This window comes from Mesocricetus auratus, unplaced genomic scaffold, assembly GCF_017639785.1.
Source record: "Mesocricetus auratus isolate SY011 unplaced genomic scaffold, BCM_Maur_2.0 Super-Scaffold_100006, whole genome shotgun sequence".
NCBI classification, from domain to species: domain Eukaryota; kingdom Metazoa; phylum Chordata; class Mammalia; order Rodentia; family Cricetidae; genus Mesocricetus; species Mesocricetus auratus.
Window position 1 is genome coordinate 97,176,107 of NW_024429190.1, and position 16,405 is coordinate 97,192,511.

The following is a 16,405-nucleotide window of genomic DNA, read 5'->3' on the forward strand; positions in this document are numbered from 1 at the left end:
TATGAGCTCCTTCAGGCAGAAATCAATAGAATCATAAGCTAGATATGAGATGCGCACCTGGAAACTGAGACAGGAGACAGTCGAGGCTAACCTAGGCTAAAAGTGAAGCATGTCTTGGAAATAAATAAGTGAATGAATTTGGAATACTTGTATTTCTAGTATTTTACTTTGGTCAATAATACATTCTCTACAAATGTTGATAAATAAGTAAAAGAATAAAAAACTGAGAGCTAGCAAGGCAGGCAAAAAAAGAGACCAGGATTTGGCCTAGTTATTGGGGGGGGGGTTGCTGTTTTCCACTTAGCATCTGGAAGAGTGGGAAGGAAAAGGCAGTGAGTGACTTAGATATATATGTGCTTGGCAGATGGAAATACAGGGAATGACCAGGGTTAGGAGTATATGGAAACTTTCTTTGAATTTGGAGCCAGCAACAAGGATTCCTAGAATTACAGTTGGATCATGTTAAGAGGTATGTTCTTTATACACATCCTGCTTTGTCACATTGCAAACATTTTCATCTGATCATTTTAGACTATATTATCTCGGTAATATGTTTTTGAAGCAGTTTGTATTTATAGTATAGAAGTTTTAAAAATTACTAAAATTTAAAGCAATTGTGGTAGCAAAATCCTGTAGCCCCAGGTATTTAGGAGGGAGAGGCAGAAGGATCATATGTTCAAGACCATGCTTGACTATCTGGTGAATTCATTGCCAGCCTCAGGGAGATAAGTTCTTGTCCAAGGAAAGAACAAGTTAGGGAAGGGATTGTATGTGTGGGGATTTTTAAACCAGTAAGGCATGGTGGTATATGTCTGTGATCCTAATATTTGGAGGGCTGACACAAGAAAACCACCAAGTTCCAGAATTATAGACCAGTCTGAGTTATATAGCGAGATCCTGTCTCAAAAAACAAGCAAACAAACAACCCCAAAGCAAATCAATATAAAATAACTCTTAGATTTAAATCAGTTATAAAATGTATACCTGTCTATATATCCTGTATTTCCACAATAATGTAAAGCGAAAAAATTGTTCAGTAGGTAATATAGAAAGCACAGATCATTTACTATTATTTATTGCATATTACCTGGTAGAAATCACACCAAGGATAGTTAAGTCATAAATAAGCAAAACCTTTTCACTTAGAAATAGTTTAGGCCTAAATTAATGAAACCAAGCTGCCTGAAACAGGCAAAAAAAAAAAAAAAAAAAAAAAGAGTTATATTAACCTCAGTACAAATTAGCCTTTCTTTTCGTTACCTATTTCTGTGTAATTTGTTTTAAAAGTCTTTTAAGAGTTTACTGTGTATTAATAAGGGCCAAATCTTATTGTTGTTGTTTGGTTGGTTGGTTTTTTTTTTCCCCCAAGACAGGGTTTGTTATTTGGGAGCTCGCTTTGTAGCCACTAACCTACCTTTGCTTCCTGAGTGCTGGGATTAGAGGCATTTACCACCACTGCTGGCTAAGACCCAAATCTTAACTACAGTGATTATACTTCATGATTTCCATATTAAAAACTCAGCTTTATCTTAATGAATTCAGATTTAGAGTATTTTAGGAGAATAGCTTTATTTAAGGTACATTTCTAGAGTCTGGAAGTATAGTTCATTTTTCTAGGGCATGTGCTTAGCAAGCTTAAGGTTATACATTCAGTCCCCCACCCCAGAGATAGCTTCTGGTTTTGCTTTGATAAAGGAGCATGCTGCTTATTTAAATATGTAAATTTTCTAGGTTGGCTGTCTTTTCTGTTTGTGGAATAATGTTCAAGGTGTTTATATTCTTATTCAAATGAATATTTAAATTAATATTGATGGACAGCTTTTATTTTAAATTCAACCTTTTCTGATTTCTTTTTTGTTTGTTTGTTTGTTTTTCAAGACAGGGTTTCTCTGTGTAGCCTTGATTGTTCTGGAACTCACTCTTTAGACCAGGCTAGACTCAACTCACAGAGATCCACCTGTCTCTGCCTCCTGAGTGCTGGGATTAAAACAGTGTGTACTGACACCACAGTCTTCTGTTTTAATATACTAAGGAACTTTCTTTTTGGGTGGTGGTGGTGGGGTAAACTGAAACAGTCCGGCTATGTAGCCCAGATTGGCTAGAACCCACAATCTTTCTGCCTCTGTGGCTCCAACCCCCAAGAGCTAGAGTTAGAGGCATGTACCACCATACCATACCTAGCCAAAATGTGCACTTCCGTAATAAGTAATTTAATTGCATTAGGGCAACTAGAGAAAGCTATTGATGAGGTTTTTGTTTGTTTTTCTTCTTTTCTTTAGAGCTGGAATTGTCTTGCTGTTGCCCAGCTTTCTTAGAATTCCTAGTCTTAAGAAATCTCTGTACTGTCAGCTTCCCCAAGAGTGTGTACAATACTGCACTGGTTAGTTGAGATCCAGTATATTTATTGTGACTGATTTGTGATTAGTCAACTTTCTACTAAATTATTTAGGCTTTATAATTACAATGCCTTAAGAAAACGAGAGCTTTAATCTTTAAAAATATATTCCAACATATCTGAGACTGTAACTCAGTGATAGAACTCTTTAGCATGTACAAGACCCTAGAGTTAGCCCCCAATACACACCAAAATTTTAAAAAACATATATCTGCATTTACAAGCTTGGTTAGGCTTGTTTTCCCTTCCACTCTTGAAAACTTCCCAAAATTTCATAATATTCATTGCCTTGTTTGTTTGTTTTCCAGGAATCTGAAGAAAGTAGCAGGTGAAAGTCATTGTCAAGTGATTTCTTTCTTCTAAAAGGAAATCCCATTGAGTAAAGTCATTTAAATTAGTGAAACAGCACGACCGGTAATTCAAAGTGGCAGTGTACAGGATACGTGGACATTGAACAATGACTCAGCTATATACTTACATCAGATTATTGGGAGCCTGTCTGTTCATCATTTCTTATGTCCAAGGTAAATTTGAGCTTATTTCAGAAAGTCATTTCTATGTATATAAAGCACTTAAACTCCTTGATCTGCTCTCAGCTTATGCTTTGTTCTAAACTTGTCAGCCACACCAACACAACTCTTTAAGTGAAGAAGCAAAGAACACGCTGGAAGGAATTGTGAACTTTATATAGACAGACACCTTTTTAAAATCTTAGCTTCTGAACCGTTTTTTAATCTATAACAGGCAAGCTATATAGCATGAGGCTTGTCTTGTGAGACTCAGATGAGAGTAAGTATAAATAGTCTGCAATTTAGGACCTAAAACACAGAATGGTAGGTATTTGAGACCGAGCTTTAAAATTCCTGTCTCTTTTAAAATACAACAAAGAATAAGCACAAATAATTATTCAAAATTTGTTTTATTGTCATGAGAAGATCGTGGAAAACAAATGTACTTGTCTATGCAGAGTTTCTCCATAGAATATAAACAATTTATTTGTGACCTCTGTTGTATACTGCATGTCCATAGATCAAACAGGAACTTAATAGTGATGTCTAAGATCAGATGAATTGGATTTGCATACAGACTTCTTCCCCAGTGGTTTATTTAGGACAGTATTTTTGAACTGTTAGCATTGCTGTATAAAAGTTTTTGAGGTAGAAATCACCACTATCTTCATTTTCTTCTTTAGGATTTATTAAATTTTGTGTGTATGTATGTGTATGTGTACACAAAGGTGTGCCCCTACATGTGGAAGCCAGTGTTGACATTGGGTGTCTTCCCACCATTTGTCCATTTGAGAAAGGGTCATATACATTCACGTTATGGTTTGGGCAGTAATGGTACATGGCTTTAATTCCAACACTGGGGAGGCAGAAGCAGGCAGATCTTTGGCTTGGAGAGCAGCCTAGTCAACAAACAGAGTGCTATCTAGGACAGCCAGAGCTACATAGAGAAACCCTGTCTCAAAAAGCAAACATTTTAGTGGTCTTTCAGTGTTATTAAGTTTAAAATTGGGTTTACAATACTGAACCACTTTATTTTTATAGTAAAATTCATACTTCTCTAGTCCTTTTGGCTCTACCATTCTTCCTCTTGGAAGGGCCTGAAAAATGCAGTGCTCTTATGTTGTTACCTGTCACTTGAAGCCATATGCTCTGTAATGCAAGATCCTGGCTTTATTACATAAGCCTGTGGCAACTTTCACTTTCTGATAGCTGGTCTGGATTCTAACCAGTTACCCTGGAATGAAAGGTGGATAACAGGGTTTATTTCATGTTTCACAGTTCCTTTATTTAGGCAATTAGAGTTCTCTGCAAGTTGCTTAGTAGCTCCTTTTCCACAGAAGTGTTTGAAGATTATTTTTAAATCTAGTTGCAAGTTTTGAACAACAACAAAGCAATAAAAAAAAAAACAGAAAAAAAAATCACCTTGTGCACCCCTCCACCCCAAAATCATTGGACAGTTTCTCAGCCTTTCTTTCCTGAAATCTCTCCCCATTTTGTACCTAGTAACTTGTAACTGTCACACACAGCAGATGAGATCCCATTGCATGGGTAACCAAATATGGGCGAGACAGATTCCTCAGTGTTGGCAGCTGTGTACTCTCCTTAGTGCCATAGTTTTACAAATCAGGCTTTCAAAGGAGACTTCAGATTCTAGACTTTGAAAATTAGAGGCTTAGTACTGTTGGTTCTCAGATCAGAGCACACTCTGGGCCTTGAAAACTAGTCCTCAGCAGCTAGTATTGCAGATTTATAGCTTAAGATCAGATCCCTTAGCCCTTAACTCTGGGAAACTTTCGAGACTCTTTTTTTTTTTTTTTTTTTTTTGGTTTTTACGAGACAGGGTTTCTCTGTATTGTTTTCGAGGCTGTCGGTCCAGCCTAGCCTCGAACTCACAGAGATCCGCCTGCCTCTGCCTCCTGAGTGCTGGGATTAAAGACGTGCGCCACCACCGCCCGGCTGCTTTCGAGACTCTTGAGTTAGCTACCTGCAATCCCGGCGTAGTTTTCACGCTGTGTTACCTCCTCAGTGCGTCGGCAGTCCTTTGGAGTCTGTAGTCTCCTGTGGCCACTGTGGAACAACCTCCTGGCTCTTCATTTTGATTTGGTTCAAGACTTAGGACTAGCTTTTGTTTTTTATTTTTTAAGTCCTTTATGAATACCTCCTTGATAAAGGAGCCTGGAGCAGTTGTGAGGGGTGAGGCCGCCTGAAGCTGGGTTGTAACTTGAGCAGTCCCAGTGGTTCCAGTGGTCCCTGAAGCTGCTGCTGAGTTTCCTCAGAGGAATCTCTAGAGTGTTCAAAACAGCTGCTCTGTCAGAGTGTGACATTTCCTCACTTAAGGCAAGAAGGCAGCATGGAGGGGTCTGTCAGCTGTCAATCAAATGGCCAGTTGGCTGTTTCAAATAGTTTAGCTTATTTAAAGAAAAATCACGGCCCAATGGGCACTTGCAATAGGGACCTGTCCTGGATTTAACACTTTCAAAGTGTTTACCAGTACTTAGCTCTTAGCCAAATACCTCTCTGTTCTGCCTCATCTCCATACACTCTGCCAAATTGGGCAGTTCTGTATATAATAGTTTATAAATTGGTATTATATGAATTTTTTCTTCTTTTTTGGTTTCTCTGTGTAGCTTTGGAGCCTGTCCTGGAACTCGCTCTGTAGATCAGGCTGTTCTCGAACTCACAGAGATTTACCTGCCTCTGCCTCCCAAATGCTGGGATTAAAGACCAGTGTCACACAGCCCATTGAAATTTATTTTTAAGATGTATTAACTGCAGTTATTATGAAAAGAAAACTCAGAAACTTTCTTCATTAAAGACTGTAATTAAACAAGCTTTCAAGAATGATTGTTTACAAATTTCATTTTCTAATACAGGGCAGAATCTAGACAGTATGCTCCATGGCACTGGTGTGAAGTCAGACTCGGACCAGAAGAAGCCAGAAAATGGAGTGACGTTAGCCCCAGAGGATACCTTGCCTTTCTTAAAGTGCTATTGCTCAGGACACTGCCCAGATGATGCTATTAATAACACATGCATGTAAGTATTTGCTTCAGTCCTTAAGAGTTAGGAGATGAAAAGCACACTTAGACAAAAATTTTTCCCCTTTTGTATATGGTATCTTTCCAAAGAAAGGATTCTTGCCTTGAATATAAAAATATTGTTAGCTATCATTAAAAAATTGTGATAGTTTTGTTATTTCTCTGTAGACTTCTGGTCCACATCTGCTTTATATGACTTTGCATTTCCTACTTAGTGTGGCCGCCCCACCCCTGAGACAGGGTTTCTCTGTGTAATAGCTCTGTCTGTACTGGAAAACTCTCTGTAGACCAGGCTGGCTTCAAACTCACAGAGATCCACCTGCCTCTGCCTCCTGAGTGCTGGGATCAAAGGCGTGTGCCACCAACTCCTGGCTAACTTCCTACTTAGTTTTATGTTAACCATTCAGTCCACTCAAAGATGGTCATGAAACTTGAATTCATATTTTCAAGCATGTATGTATTGTGTGTGTACACGATATGTATGTAGGTTGTACATGAAGAGATCAGAGGACAACTTGCAGAAGTCTCATCTCTCCTCTCCTACTGATTGTCAATCTAGACAGCAAGCACTTCCACATGCTCAGTCATCTTGTGGCCCATTTGAGAATTGACTTTCTAGACCAAGTAACAAAATGAAACCAAACAACAACAACAACAACAAAAAACCTGTGCACTTCAGTCTCATCAGTCAATTAATTGTCTCTTTGTTTTAGAAGTGATAATGAAGGCCAAGTTTTATAGTTCCCTCACATTCTGTGCTCTTTGAATAGACTGGATATGAAACCTAGAACTTCCTCTATGAAATTATATTATTTATCCTTCTTGTATTACCTTAGGGAAAAGCTCAAGGACACTGACATTAAAGTGGTAAAACTTTATGAAACATAAATATATTTTTGTAAATGTCTCTAAAATGAAGTTATTCAGACTGTCTGTCTGCTTTCCTGTCTCATTCACTACAAAGTACCTTTCAGAATCTTTTCATCTGTTCTTCCCAAATATACTTTCAGGTGTTATTGGGCTCTGCTGAACATTTCACAGAAAAGCTTGTTTTCATCTCTTACCATGTATATGTTAGCATGTGATCATGAGTGTGGCTAGCCGAGCAATTCCATAATAGCACGCACACAGAATAGTTATTTAGTAGAATTCCTATCTATTTGACATAGAGTTCTTATTGACCCTTTAGGCCTTAGTTCATGCATACTACCTTTGATTTAGCTTAAATCTATATTGGTTTTGGTAATCATATGAGCATTCAATTTAATGTAGAAAGAAACAAAACAAGTTACCAGAGGCCATATCTTCAGTTCTTTTGTATGTCTTTTTAGAATTTCTAGATGGATTTATTGGAGTGTGTATGTATTGTGAGCATGCACACACACCAACTTTCCAGAATCAGTTCTCCCCACCATTTGGGCACTAGAAATCAAATTTAGGTCTTCAGACTTGGTGACAGTGCCCTTAACCACTGAGCCACCCCTCTGGCCCTCTTTATCAGACAAGTCTCTCTATTTAGCTCAGGGTGACCTGCAGTGCAAGATCCTCCTGCCTTAGCCTCCTGAATGCTAGTGTTCTGGATGTGTACTGCCATGCTCTGTTCTGCCTAATATGAAATTGTTTGTGCTTTCTTTTTCTTTTTCTCTATTGTAGAACTAATGGGCATTGCTTTGCCATTATAGAAGAAGATGATCAGGGAGAAACCACATTAGCTTCTGGGTGTATGAAGTATGAAGGCTCTGATTTTCAATGCAAGGTAAGATCTAATTTGTAACCCTGCAATAAAGAAGGGGAGAACTTCGTGAATGGAGCTGAGTTCTAGCAGAAGTGGACTGCTCTTTACACTACCGTGCTCACAGAACCATTTTCTGAAGAAAGCCTGGGCTTGTCAAGTAATAGGAGCTTACTAACTGAAGTCCCAGGTTACTTTACTTCAAGAAAGTTTTATAATCATCACAGATTGTGGTTAATGAAAAAAAAAGATAGTCACATTTATTTCTGAAAAACTTTAAGATAATGGATAGTATCTTTTTCCCCCCAATAGAGCAGTGTTAAATCCTTGTTTTAGTATGAGGTAATTGGAATAAAATGTCCGAAATCGTCTTAGGCATTTGGATACTTGGTCCCGAGTTGCCTGTACTGCTTGGGAAGGTGTAGGGCATGTGACCTTACTGGAGGCAGGCTTCTAAGAATATAAAACCTGCAGACACCCACAGCTAAACACTGAGCTGAACTCTGGAATCCAGTTGCAGAGAGAGAGGAGTGATTAGTCAAGACCAGGCTAGAGAAACACACAGAAACAGCTGACCTGAACAATGGGGAGCTCATGTACCCCAGACTGGTAGCTGGGAAACCAGCATAGGACCTACCCAGACCACCTGAACGTGGGTGTCAGGTGGCCTGGGCAATCTTTGGGACCTCTGGCAGTTCATCAGTATTTATCCATAGTATATGTACTTTGGGAGCCCATTTCACACAGAGGGATACCCTCTCAGCCTAGACACATGGGAGAGGGCCTAGGGATTGACATGTAATATTTTTCAAGTTTAATTATTATTTAAAAAGAAGAATATAAAACCTTGCCCAGCAGTAGTGGCACACAACTTTAATCCCAGCATTTGGTATGCAGAGTCATATGAATCTCTGAATTTGAGGCCAGCCTGTTGTACAGAGTTCCAAGACAGTCAGGACTGCCACACAGAGACACAGTTATCTCCAGAAAAAAAGAAAACAAACAAGCAGAGTATAAAACCTCATCTCTGAGTTCAAGGCCAGCCCGGTGTTCAGAGTGAGTTCCAGGACAGCCAAAGCTACACAGAGAAACCCTGTCTTAAAAAACAAAAGTATAAAGCCTCACCTACTGTTAGTTTGCTCGCTCTGCTTTCTGCTTGCCTTTTGAGATGTGGGCCTTTAGTCTCTGCTCCTGCCATCATGTCTGCTCTACCACCATGGACTCTTGGCTCGCTGACCTGCTCACCCAGATGAACGTGTTGCTCTCTAAGTTGCTTTGGTCGTGGTGTTTGATCACAGAAGAGAACTAATACAAGGTTCTGTGCAGGTACTTGAAAAGAGCAGCAGAGAGGATTCCTTCAGATTTTTCTAGATTGTACGTGTGACTTTCTTAGGAGATCCTGCCAGTGGTTTTGAAAAACAGCTTTGTATGGAACAGTATATATGTCAGCTATGTCAGCAAATGAATCCTCTTCAGAACTGGCAGGGTTCATAGAAAACTTGAGTGCTAGGTTTCTACTTGTAGTCACTAAGCCTAAGCCAGTGACTGAGATTCTTCCCGTCTCTCTCTCTCTTTGGTTGTACAAACAGACCTGACCTCTCCCCAAAACCATAGCCCTTGTGTGCTATTTCCTCCACACATCTCCTCACAGTGTCAGCTGCCCTTACACAATCAGCTCCATCCTTCACTCTAGCGTTTCAGGATAGTGCACGCTTCAGTGTGGTGTACGCAGGAAAAACGCCTGTCTCCCTGGTTCTGAATGCAATTGCGTGTACTTTGGCAGTTGTGCTGTTCTCAGTACATTGAACTTTTGCCAGCTAAAGTCTCATGTCTTTGACTCACTCTGCTTCCCTGCCACACCTCCTCTACTCTACAGTGATTTTGGTTGGTCCTTTGATACAAGTAGTTGGGGATGGAATGGTTTTGTTGCTTATCCTGTATTTGTCTAGGACTGATTGTAACATTAAGATTTCTTCAGATTTGGTTTTTCCAGTTTTATGGCATCAACATGTTATCAAACTACTTTTTTAAAAATTCAAGGAGGAGCGGTGGTTACAAGCTCTGAGCTAAAACATTATTAACAAGTATCCTATAGACTTTAGACTAAGCTGGTTCCAAACTTAGTATAAATTAATTTTCAGGCTTAACAATCTGTCCAAACTCATGCTACTTCTTCAGAGCAGTGGAACTTTTGGCAAGGAGCTTGTTTTCTTAGGAATTTTGTATATCAAATGAAATAACATGGTAACAAAGTAAATGTTAACATCTCCCTCATCTGAACAGCATCTGGCTGTCTCACCCATATCTGTAGGTATGCACAGACTATTAGACAGTAGGATCTTGAGCACATAGTTTTGTTAAGTACTCTTCCTAACAGAGCCTGTCAAGCCCCCTTTCTTCTTCTCTTCTACAGTAAACCCTTCTAGTTAACAAATCATGGGCCTGGGATGTCAAAATCTGACAATTCTGCACAGTGTTTGGATTTGCATTTATTGATTAGTTGAGTGTGTGCACCGTGGCATATGTGTGGAAGTCAGAGGACACGGGTTGAATCTGTTGTCTCCTTCCACCATGTGGGTACCAGGCAACTTACTCAGGTTGTCAGGCTTGGGTATCAGCACACTCCTCTGCTGAGCCATCACCCCCAACCCTTGTTTTCGCTTGTTACTTTAAATTAAATTGTTAAGTTATCAAAGGAATTTTTAGTGCTTTTATATTTTAAGTGCATGTTTTCGTTATTCCCAGAACTCAGGAGGAAGAGGCAGGTGGATCTCTGAATTTGAGGCCCGCATGGTCTACAAAGTGAGTTTGAGAACAGGTTCCAAAGCTATACAGAGAAACCCTGACTCGGGTGGGTGTCAGGGGGCCTCTGAGTTTGAGGCCCTCCAGGGTTGCATACTCAGATCCTGTCTCAAGAAAGAAAATAAAAAAGATAATTGTTACCAAATTGCTATATTGTTTATTTTCTACTTAATAGAACAAGGAATGATGTAACAGGTCTGATTTAGTGTGGCCAGTGGGCCAGAATATATTAATATCTTTTTGGCTTTGCTTTCATTTTTTTTTTTTTTTAAAGACAGGGTTTCTCTGTATTGTTTTGGAGGCTGTCCTGGAACTCGCTCTGTAGACCAGGCTGACCTCGAACTTCAGAGATCAGCCTGCTTCTGCCTCCCGAGTGCTGGAATTAAAGGCGGGCACCACCAACGCCCGGCCGCTCTGCTTCCATTTATGTTGGAAACTATAGCTTGTCATCCTAAAATATGCGAGTAGTATGTTATTTTTAAATTTTTACTGAAGCTGAGTTTGGTGGCACATGCCACTAATCCCAGTACTCAGGCAACAAGATCTCTGAGTTTAAGGCCAGCCTGTTCTACATTGTGAGTTTCAGGCAAGCAGAAAGAGAGGACAAGCATAACTGAAAAGTAAAATTTTACTTAAGGAGTCTAACCAGTAATTTTCTTTTGCATCACTTACCTTAGTTAGGGTTATTACTGCTTCAGTGAAACATGGCCAAAAAGCAAGTTGGGAAGAAAAGGTTCATTCGACTTAAACTTCCTTATTGTAGTCCATCATTGAAGGAAGCCAGGGCAGGAACTCAAACAGGACAGGAACCTGGAGCAGGAGCTGGTGCAGAGGCTGTGGATGGGAGCTGCTTACTGGCTTGTTCTCCATGGATTGTTCAGTCTGCTTTCTTATAGGACCCAGGTCCACCAGCCCAGGAATGGTATCACTCACCATGGGCTGGGCCTTGCCCTGTCAGTCACTAAGAAAATGCCCTGCAGGGTTGCCTACACCACAGTCTTCTGGAGAAATTGTCTCGATTGAGGTTCTCTCCTCTCAGATGACTTTACTTAGTTTGTGTAAGGTTGACATAAAACTATAACAACACAATCACTGTCATGATACTTAGGACTAGTTTCTTGATCTTACGCTTGACCTCTTGTCAGTGCTAGGTAGAGGCCAAAGCACATTTCAGTGATTCCCATGTGCTTCATGCTCTTGCTGCTTCCCTGCTACAGGATGGCTCTGTCTTTCTTGTTCTTGTCACCGTCAGAGCCTCACCCCACCTTTGGTCTCTTGACTTCAGTGCAGTATGAGTACTCACTGTCTTCTGCCTGGACACTGTCCACTTCAGCCAGGCTCTTCCATTTCATAGCTGCCAGATGCATTCTTATCTGGGATTTTAATGATTGACTTGTTTTTTATGTGTGTAGGTGTTTTGCCTGCTTGTATACCTGTGCACTGTGTATGTGCCTGGTGCCCAAGGTGGCCAGATGGGTGTCAGATCACCTAGAACTGAATTACAGATGCTTGTTAGCCACCATGTGAGTTCCAGTGGAGGAGTATCCAGTGCTCTTAACTGCTGAGGTGTTTCCAGTTTCCCTCCCCCTCACTCCCATAGGATATTTATTCCCTACCTTAGTCTATAAGTAGGTAAAATGAGTTGGGTGGAGAAAGGGGCATGGGGAGGAATGTAGGAAAGAAAAGCTGTGTCACCCATTATGAAATTTAGAAATGCCCCTTTTTTTCCTAATGTATCCTTAACCTGTATGAGAAAGATGAGGTGTGTGCTGCTGATTGCTTGTGTGTGGTAAAGACTCATCAGCTCTTGAAGGGCTGCCCAAGGTTTCTGGTCTTACAGAATTCATGTCATACTCACCAGAGGAAGAAGAAATCAATTTATTGAATATTTTCTATTTGCATGTAGTTTGCAAAGTTTTTGGTACATGCCGTCTTGTTGCCTCATGGGTACTCTGTAAGGCAAAACTTTTTATCCAGTGGTTTCTAGAGGAAACTAAAAAGTTGGGTACTTAGGGTAAAAAAGTGAGTAACTGACAAAGCTAGGGAGGATTTATGCTTATTATTGTTATTATTATTTATACCATGCTGCCTTCTATCTGTTGGAAAATCTTTCTTTTCCTTAAATGAAGTCATATGATGTGCAGCTAGTTATCCATACTCACTGTTCTAGAATCTTACAAGTTATACCTGTCTTTGCAGTGTCATACTAAATCTTCCATACTCTCCCCCATTAGAAGGCATGAACTCTCATGGCTGTCAACATGGCTTTGGAACATTGGTTACTGCTGCCCGGTGTACAGTCTGTTTTTATTCTTGTAGTCATCCTTGATAGAGAAGAGAGAGACAAAGAGGAATTTAAGATTGGTCTTCCTCTTCCGTTATGTGCTATTAATGGGCAATAATCCATGGTTTAGACATCTTTTACCCAAGACTGCCAAAGAAATCCTTCCTTTGTATTCTTTTACTTTATCTTCTGCAAAGCTGTCCTCATTTAGCCTTCCTGGGACTGACTGCATGGTACTTCATTTATTCATCTTCAGTTATGCAATCACTCTTTCTTTCATGCTAATTTTCTCTAGATACGGGATTATTTGGAAGTTTGCAGTATAAACCCTACCATATCTCTTTTCTCTTTATAACTTCAAAGGAAAAATTATCTTAAAAGTAAAAAATCCAGTTAAAATGTAGAATTTATTCCTTTATTTTTAGAAAATTTCTAAATGTTATTGACCATCTTCCCAGATGGGATTTCAAGCCACAGACTCTTGGTCACTTATTTAAAGTAACTCCTGGCCGGCGTTGGTGGTGCACGCCTTTAATCCCAGCACTTGGGAGGCAGAGGCAGGTGGATCTCTGTGAGTTCGAGGCCAGCCTGAACTACCAAGCGAGTTCCAGGACAGCCTCCAAAGCCACAGAAAAACCCTGTCTCGAAAAACCAAAATAAATAAATAAATAAATAAATAAATAAATAAATAAATAAATAAATAAATAAAGTAACTCCTGATTACACTGAGTCCTTTCCATTCTGGCTATCTGATATTGAAGAATAACATGGCTAACTTCTGCTTACATTCTTTCTACCTTCATAATAACGAACAGGCTCTTTCTATTAATATTTTGGTTCAGAATGCATTTCACCTAGACTATGCTGAAATGTCAACATATAATCTCTAACATCTGCTTCCATGACTAAAGCCATGGCACTTATTTTCTGATGTTTTAGGACTGGCATACTTTCTATCTGGTTGGTTCATAACCAGCACCCAACCCCAGTTTGACTAGAAAACCCTCTACTTTGTAGTCTGATCTTAATCTCACCTACATCTTATTACTACTATGATTTATTTTCAGACAAGTTTATGATTCTAATAAAATACTATGCTTTCCAGCAGATATTTACTTTTTAAAACTAAAAGCAATTAACTGAATGATAATTTAAATATACCAACATTTAAGGTAAAAAATACAAAATTATAAATTATAGAGAAACAAAGAATTTTAGTGATTATTTTTTATGGAAATAAGACTTGTGGGATAATTTTCCTTATTTTCACAAAAAGATTTAAATATTCAGTAACACTTTTGTTGTTGCTTTTGCTCCTCGGAATAGGGTTTCTCTATGTAAAAGTCATGACTGTCCTGGAGCTCCATTTGTAAACCAAACTGGCCTCAAATTCATAGATCCTCCTGCTTCTTCCTTCTGCCTCCTGAGATCCCAGGTGCTGGGATTAAAGGTGTGAGCCACGAAACCAGGCTAAATATTTTGTAACATAAGATTTGGAGACCAATTATAAATTATATATACCAATACTAACTCAATTTACTATGTCAAACCCTTTAATTTTACCGTTTCTTTTCTTAAAGGATTCACCAAAAGCCCAGCTACGCCGGACAATAGAATGTTGTCGAACCAATTTGTGCAACCAGTATTTGCAGCCTACACTGCCCCCTGTGGTTATAGGTAGGTCAGCCCAGAAAAGTCCTGGCACGATTCTCTGTAACTTCTTTTGTCTCTATCAATAACTAGGCAACCTAGAACTCAGTGCTGTGAATTATTCTCTCCCTCTTTGTAAGATGCAACAGGAAGATACTAGCTTCATTGTTGATTTCCATTCTCAGGTCCATTTTTTGATGGCAGCATTCGATGGCTGGTTGTGCTCATTTCCATGGCTGTCTGTATAATTGCTATGATCATCTTCTCCAGCTGCTTTTGTTACAAGTAAGAACATACTTATTTTTATATAAAAATATCTTGTTAATCTACATTAGCAGTCTTTTGTTTTTAAACTAACAGATAAAAAAACACTGCTGTGTGCAATTCAAAAATCATTAAGTTGTATTCTCTGGTTACACCCTTTCAGTTGTGCTATGGCTTCCCTAGAAGGAAAGATTAACTTAACTCCAATTAATTTTTTGGATATTACTTCATTCAAGAATACTTGTGACTTTCTTACTTGTAGAATAATGATCTTTGTTGTGCTTGAATTTGTAGAACAGATTCTTAGATAACATAACATGTCCAGTTTAAAAATTGGGGATGTGAATAACTGAAACAGGTTGGTAATCCCATAAATAAATCTGTACACAAAGGATTTTGCAGCATGATGAAGCTGTCAAATTGAAGAACCTGGAGGAAGGGGGCTAGAATGTGACTCAGTGGTAGAGCACTTGCCTGACATACAGGAGTGCTTGTGTGCTCTCCACAGCAGTGACATGGAAATACAGTGTTTTTTTTTTTTGTTTGTTTGTTTTTTTTTACCAAAGGGCAGAATTTTTTTTTATTTTAAATTTTATTTTCCAGTTTAAATTTAGATAAGAATCAAGGTTGCTTCACAAGTCAGTTCCAGGTCCCTCTCCCATTCCCTCCCTTCCTCCCGTGCCCTCCCCTCCCCCCCCGCCCCGAAATACAGTGTTTTTAAAGAAGAGGAAAAGATAAACTCAATAGCAAATTTGATAATGAGTTGCCATATAGAAAAAATGAAATTGAGACTATTCCCTACACTTAGTAAATTTGAGCCAGATTAATTAGAATTATATATTCATATTCATAGTTTGGAAAACCTTTCTGAGTCTATGTCAGCTTGGAAGCAAACAAGGAAGTAAATACAATATACAAAAGTAGTGTCAGCTACATAAAAACAGTAGTGCGTAGCAAAAAAGAACCCACAAGAGGTTGGAAGATGAAACAAATGAAAAATTTGGCAGCTAGTACTTGCTACAAGTGATTGCTTTGCACATACAAAAAGCTTCTATGAGTCAAAAAATATAATTTGGACTGGAGGGATAACTCAGCTGTTAAAGGTTAGGCTCACAACCAAAAAAGTATAATTCAGTAAAGAAATATATAAAAATATACAATTTTTTAAAAGAAATATGCATGGCTTTCTGAAGGGTTTTATTTTCTGAGAGAGTCTTATGATGTAACCCTGGTTAGCTCTGAACTTGCTATATAGACCAGGTTGGTCTGGAACTCATGGAGATCCACCTGCCTCTGCCTTTCATGTTAGAATTAAAGGTATATACCTCCATTCTTAGCTGTATGACTCTTTTAAAAAAGCAAACAACAGAAATATTCTTAGCTCAGTGTGGTGGCACAGGCCTTTAATCCCGGCAATCGGGACTCAGAGGCAGGCAGATCTCTGTGAGTTCCAAGCCAGCCTGATCTACAAAGTGAGTTCCAAGACAGACAGAGCTGTTACACAGAGAAACCCCTGTCAGGAAAAAAACAAAAACAACAAACAAAAAAGAATATGAAATATATAAAAATTACAAAATTTGAGGTAATTTTAGTCTGTCAAATGGCCAGATGAAATGAAAGAAGACTGTGTGCTCAAGTGTGTGCACATGCATGTGTGCTACAGGTGCACATCAGTAAACGTCTCCCAGTCACTCTCCACTGTAGGTTTTGAGACAGCATCATCCTGTAGAT

The 16,405-nt window shown here is 39.1% G+C and overlaps 1 protein-coding gene across 4 annotated transcripts in view; it reads left to right on the forward strand.

The window, feature by feature from the left end:
• Bmpr1a (bone morphogenetic protein receptor type 1A) overlaps nucleotides 1-16,405 on the forward strand; it is a 90,292-nt gene that overhangs the window by 50,052 nt on the left and 23,835 nt on the right. For 3 of the 4 annotated variants that reach the window (XM_040747699.1, XM_040747698.1, XM_005077629.4), the window contains exons 3-7: nucleotides 2,704-2,919; nucleotides 5,778-5,940; nucleotides 7,596-7,698; nucleotides 14,341-14,437; nucleotides 14,596-14,695. In XM_040747699.1, the coding sequence (XP_040603633.1) occupies nucleotides 2,853-2,919; nucleotides 5,778-5,940; nucleotides 7,596-7,698; nucleotides 14,341-14,437; nucleotides 14,596-14,695 (530 nt within the window). In that variant the 5' untranslated portion in view covers nucleotides 2,704-2,852. Of the gene's footprint in view, nucleotides 1-364; nucleotides 470-2,703; nucleotides 2,920-5,777; nucleotides 5,941-7,595; nucleotides 7,699-14,340; nucleotides 14,438-14,595; nucleotides 14,696-16,405 lie in introns of all 4 variants that reach the window. The other variant, XM_040747700.1, reaches the window with a different exon arrangement.